General features: G+C 44.6%; 1 protein-coding gene across 4 annotated transcripts in view; it reads left to right on the top strand.

The window, feature by feature from the left end:
• The window catches only part of Chn1 (chimerin 1), a 156,153-nt gene that overhangs the window by 148,198 nt on the left and 1,786 nt on the right, over positions 1-6,169 (top strand). For all 4 annotated transcript variants that reach the window (XM_021182689.2, XM_029474318.1, XM_029474319.1 and 1 more), the window contains 2 exons: positions 2,137-2,274; positions 5,399-5,504. In XM_021182689.2, the coding sequence (XP_021038348.1) occupies positions 2,137-2,274; positions 5,399-5,504 (244 nt within the window). The remainder of the gene's footprint in view (positions 1-2,136; positions 2,275-5,398; positions 5,505-6,169) is intronic.

Below are 6,169 nucleotides of genomic sequence, written 5' to 3'. Positions count from 1 at the left end.
GGGTATGGGGGACTTTTGGGATGGCATTTGAAATGTAAATGAAGAAAATGAATGAAAATGAAATGTAAAAACAATTAATAGGCTTTTTTTGAGAAGATTATATCCCCCAATACAGGGGAATGCCAGTACCAGGAAGCAGAAGTGGGTGGGTTGGTGAACAGGGGGGGGGGAGTGTATAGGGGACTTACAGAATAGCATTTGAAATGTAAATGAAGAAAATGATAAAAAAAATTGTCTAAAAAATGATTAATAGGTATTGGAATAGGAACTGTGGCAGAAAGGGGAAGGAAAACAAAAACCACCCCCACTGTTTCTTCTGGGATGATACCTGCCTTTGGCCCCCTTCTCCAGGTCCTTAGGCCAGGGCACCTACATGCTTTCTAGTGTCTCCTTGGGAGACATTGCCTTTTGTTTCCAGAAAGCACTCTATCTTGCTTTCTTCTATCCTGTAAACGACTTTACCCTGGGTGAAAGAGGCACTTAGAAGCAGACTCAAAATCCACCGGGGGCTTAGAAAGGCTGAAATACTCTGCATTTCAAAGAGGTTGGGTTTTAAGGGCTTTTATGGAGTAGTTTTAGAGTTCCGGAACAATTTAGCCTGCAGTGGGGTGATTTCCTTTGCAATCCCTCCCTCTGGCATCCCCTGCCAAGTTCCCTGTTACTAACGTGATTTTGAGATGGTTTCATTTTGTTATCCCAGGCTAGTCTAGAACTCTTGACCTTCCTATGTCTGTCTCAAGCACACTGGGATCCACACATGCCCCATACTGTCTGTTTTAGCATCTTGAATTAGTATCATCTATTTGTAATCATTGATAGCCTAACATTGATCGGTTATTAACTAAGACTCAGAGTTTACACTGGGCTGTCTTCTGTCAGCATCACAGTATCATACAGAATAGTTTCACTGACATAAAAGTCCTCATACTCTATCTGTTTGTCCCTCCTTCCCCCAAAGACTGAGCAACCATGAACCTTTTTGCCTTTTCCAATTGAAATCATATGTCACAAAGGCATTTTAGACTGACTTCTGTCACTGTGTATGTGTCTTTTATACCTTTAACAACTTGTTCCTTTTCCTTTCCTAAAGTCTGTTCACCTGTGCTCACATGGGCATGCAGATACACACATATCTAGCAAGGAAATGATACTGATTAAGTCTTGAGTAGATACAGATTCAGATTTCATAACAAATCTAAATACAGGCAGTGGTGGACCCCATGAAGACAGCCTGCTTCCGAATGTGAGTGCCCACAGCTCTGTTGTGCCTCTTCTCCCTGAACACTCAGGCTCTCTGTACATCCTCCAGAGGAGTGTGAGCAGCATGTGGGCAGCGCTTGGGCAGCATGTGGGCATTCTGTTCTGCTTTCCCCCTCCCACTCCTCCTTACCCAGAGACCCTTCTCAGACAAGATCCAGATGTTACCACTACAAAGCCCAGTGTGAATGAGACAGGATGTTTATCATTGTCATTGTTGTTTTACATTTATTAATTGGGGGTGGTGTGTGTGTGGAGGCCAGAGGACATCTAGAAGGAGTGGGGCTCTCACCTTCCACCATGTGGTTTCTAGGATCAAACTGGGTTGACAGGCCAGGCCTGTGCTCTCTTTCACAAATCATGTTTCTACAAAACAGAAAGAAAGCAAAACTGCATTATCCCCCAGAGGATTCTCAGGTAATTATGAAATGCAAAGCTGTTTCCACCCCAGTCCACACTGGTCCACCACAGAGCCGAGCAAGAGGAGCACCACGGAGCTTAAAGAGAGAGATGTGAAAAGTTTTACAGTAGTGGCTCACTCATGCATGCCACGTTCCATGCTGGATTTGATTGTAGAAAGTGAAGTGTCAGTGGCAAATAATGAAAATATAGGCTTTTTTGTTTGCTTGTTTATTTTTTGTTTCTTAATAAAAATCACAACTCACAAATAACATCACAGCTAGGGTTTGAGGTCTACTCGAGCATAGACTTGTGCAGTCCCAAACCTCACAAACTTCTGTACAGTTAGAATAAAATACATTTTAATTAATTTTTTACAAAAGCCTGAAGTGTTGCCTATCTTTATAATGTATTCATGTGCAAATCATGTTAAAATGATACAGCTGTGAACTCAATGTTTACTTTTGTTTCTTTTAAAAGATGGTGAGAAGGCGGATATTTCTGTGAACATGTATGAGGACATCAACATTATCACTGGTGCACTTAAACTGTACTTCAGGGATCTGCCAATTCCTCTCATCACATACGATGCCTACCCCAAGTTCATTGAGTCTGCCAGTAAGTACACGGGTGTGGGAACCCTGCTAAGAATTGTCAGTGTGGTTTTGAAGTCCATCCCCTGCAGCTCTTGTGCGCTCCGTGTATCTGCAAGCACTTATGCTCTAACCCAGATGATGTTCTTAGTTTCTGGACTTACACCAAACTCAGACCTCTAGAGTTCACAAACAAGCACTGGCCTACAGTCACGCTCTGGGACCCAGGGTCACAGCATCAAGAAGTTTGTTTTGTTTTGCTTGGTTTTCAGAGTTGGGAAGCTGAACTCTGGCCTCGTTACTCATACTCTCCAGCCAAACAAGTATTTGGGTTTTTGTTTTTTAGGGGGTTTTTTGTTTGTTTTTGTGTGTTTTGGGGGGATTGTTTTTGGCTTGTTTGTTTTTTTTGGGGGGGGGGTTAAAATCTAGTTAAGAACATGGCTCATTTGCAAAATTTTATTTGTTCCAAAACTCATACCTGTAATTCATACCTTAACCTTTAAAGAAGAGAAATCTTAAAGTTTCTGAGTATTGGCATCTTTTAAAAAAAAATTGTTATTTCTATCATTTTGCCTCTGTTTTGTAAAACCGTTTATCTCTGGAAAGTTTGGTGGGCAATATTTGAGTGCCTGGGATAGAAGAGGGGCTGCTGTCCAGAGGAGAACCTGGCCAGTGTGGTGTCAGAGGGTCAGTGCATGTTAGCATGTTCCAACTAGAACCAGTTGGAAATGAGGGGTGCCTCTTTCTGCAACCACAGGTTCACCCAGGTCAGCGTGTACATTGGACATCTGAAATTGCAGATGGAGCTATCCCCAGACCTCCACCACTCCTGGTTGTCTGCACCCCAACCTTAATCATTCCTTATTCTCCCCTTTTGCTTACATTCTCCATCAGGAAATCATAAGAGCTCTATCTTCAAAATAGGCTCAGAATAACCCACTTTCACACTGCCACCATCTGCACAATGCCTGCTCTATGCCCTGGACTCTGTCTTACTGGGATGGCCTTCCTGCCGTTACTCTTGACCTTTGTGCTCCACGTGGCAGCCAGAGGAAAGGGAACTGTAGAAATTGAGCATTAGGGCCAGTGAGAGGGTCGGGGAGTAAAAGACACTTGCCACCAAGGCTGACAACCTGAGTCTGACCTCCAGTACCCGTGGGGTAGAAAGAAGTGACCTCCATGATGTGCCACTGTGTTCACACATGCAAAATAAGTAACCTGTCTAACTGAGCATGGGTTACGTAGGTCTCATAACCTTACCGGTCTCGCCCTGAGCCTTCAGATTTTACACAGCTCACATGAGATGAGCTCTACAGCCACGTGTGCTGCACTCTCCCTCAGTCTTACAGGCATGCTCTGCTCTGGACCTGCACATAGCTCAGCGGCGACCACCTTCCCTCCTCAGCTCATTCCTTCAGGTCTCTGAGGTGGCTTTACTCAGGACCTTTCCCTCGCATCGAGGTTTTTCCTGACCACAATTTGAAATCCGGGCGCCCAGCACAGCATTCTCTGGGCTGTCTCACAGTGCCTGCCTCACTCTTGTGTACTGTAGCCTGGGATGCTGGCCTCCATGTTTGCTGTCAGCCCCTCCCTCCAGGAGGAAATAACTCTCCTGAGCTAGCACACCAGTGCTCTCCACACCTTCCCACTGTCTCAAGCTCCTCCTGGCCAGGATTAATTGTAGAAGTTAAAAGGAAAAGCCTGATTTTAATTTCCAAAGTCATGTAGCTTCACATTAATTGGCCCTGTGCTACGAGTTAGCTTTCCATAGTAAACAGACTTTCCTTCTCTTCATTCTAGAAATCAAATTACTACATCTCAGTGTCTGAGAAAATGGCTGTGTTATAAATAGATATACCCTTTAAAGTCCCCCAAGGTTTAGAGTTCATGCATTATCCATATGGCAAAAGGCAAAACACATATTCTTTATTATAAAGAAATGAACAGGGAATTGAGGAAGCTTTGGACCAAAACTGTAGAGTAGTCAAAGGTCCTTTTGAACTAAATGGTCTCAGTCACTGATGATATATATTCTGACAGTCATTAGATCTGCTCGACGTGCCTGGGCCCAGCCTTTGCTCTGCACTGGCGTTTCCTGGACCCAGTCTACATTGCCATTGAGCTGGTTATTTGTTAGAGACTAGAGTTTCAGTCTTCTGTCTTAAACATTGGGTACAGGGCCGATGGAGTCTTCCCAGCATTTCGAGGTTATCATGTTGGGTAGGAGTGTGAGGTCCTGTTGTGGTTGGCTGAGACCAGCGTGTAAGGCACTCCTGTAACCAGAGAGCTGGTGTACTGTGGTGCTCTTCAAGAGCACAGAGTTCCTACAGCATCAGCTCCTTGTATTACAGGTGTGATTGAGAGCTCGAGCAGAGTTCTTACGGAAAGTGGCTGGTGTCTGGGCCTCAGTGCAGCTCTCAGGTGACGAGATGGAGGTCTCCCTTCATGATGGACTCCTTTAGGGGAACCCTGTTATCCAAGGTCCCACCATGGCACAGCACACTTAGACTTGTGTGCAGTGTGTTCTTCAGAACATACTCGAGAAATGGAGAGTGCCCATGCTTTGAAGGGAGACTTCATTTTGTTATATAACACCAAGTATAATAAGTACAGCAAGCAAATGGAAGATGATCCATTTCTTGATTTAGAAGAATAAAGAGCTGCCTATTGCTCAGCGGTAGAGTGCTTGTCTGGCATGCATGAGGCATGAGTTCTTCCGGATCACTCCAAAGAAAAACAATGTCATGAAAAAAATTATCAGGAAGACTTGCCAGGAATCACAGGGGCAGTGGACCATCTTGTTGTGTATACTACAAAGGGATTTTTAATATCCTGAGCAATATGTATGCCATTCTCAGATGAACTCCTTAGCGTGTGTAAGGCTTTCTCCATGTCTCTACATGTATCTGCATGTGATAGAGCTGCATACCCAATATCTTGTATATCCACTTTCCTCAAGTGCCAGGCCCTAAGGCCCTCAAGGGGAAAAGGCCCATTAAGCTGTATTCCCACACTGAACCTAAGGTGGCCTTGGACAGCTGGGTTTTGGCTGTGAGAAATCATTTTCACTTGCTTTACAAAAGCATCCCATGAGCGCTCCATGAGCACACATCAGTTTTCTTCTAGAGCATCTCTCCTTGATGTTGTAGAAATTATGGACCCCGACGAGCAATTGGAGACCCTTCACGAAGCACTGAGATCACTGCCGCCTGCCCACTGCGAGACGCTCCGGTACCTCATGGCACATCTCAAGAGGCAAGTTGTAGCTCATATCTTACTGCTGTATTACAACCAAATTTCAAGAATAAAATTAAGCAAAAGGTAAAAGAAAGGTCACGTTCTATTCGGTGAATGCGTAGGTGCATAGCAACACTGTCTTTTGAGAAATTGTGCTAGTTGGGAAAGGATGCTAAAAATATTGTGCACTGCAGTACCACAGGCCAGCCTCATCCTGACATCCGTGCACTGCAGTTCTAGGAGCTGCTTGTGAGTGTGCTAGTGTTGGGCAGATATTGGTGAACATTTTGTGGACAGGGAAAGAGTTGCTGGTGTCAGCTTGTGAGACAACTCATTTTTCTTTGCTTGTTGCTCCAAGTAAGCCCTTGAAGCTTGGCATAAGCAGTTTGGGCTCAACTTCTGCTTTAACTGACGTTCCCAACAGGGAAACTGCATCAACGGTGCTGCAGTAGGGAGGAGTGTGGTCGGTTGGAAGCTAGGATGGGATTGGTGATGATCAAAACTTTCAGTTATGTGATGTCAGTGCCTTTAGGGCTTCAAATGCTAAAATGAATTAGAAACAAAAATTCTATATGCCCCAAAACACATTTCAGTCTGTTTCTTTCCTTCCTTCCTTCCTTCCTTCCTTCCTTCCTTCCTTCCTTCCTTCCTTCCTCCCTCCCTCCCTCCCTCCCTCCCTCCCT

The sequence above is a fragment of the Mus caroli genome, chromosome 2, assembly GCF_900094665.2.
Source record: "Mus caroli chromosome 2, CAROLI_EIJ_v1.1, whole genome shotgun sequence".
NCBI lineage: Eukaryota > Metazoa > Chordata > Mammalia > Rodentia > Muridae > Mus > Mus caroli.
Note: the sequence above shows the minus strand (reverse complement) of the source record. Positions and strands in the feature narration are given on the sequence as shown.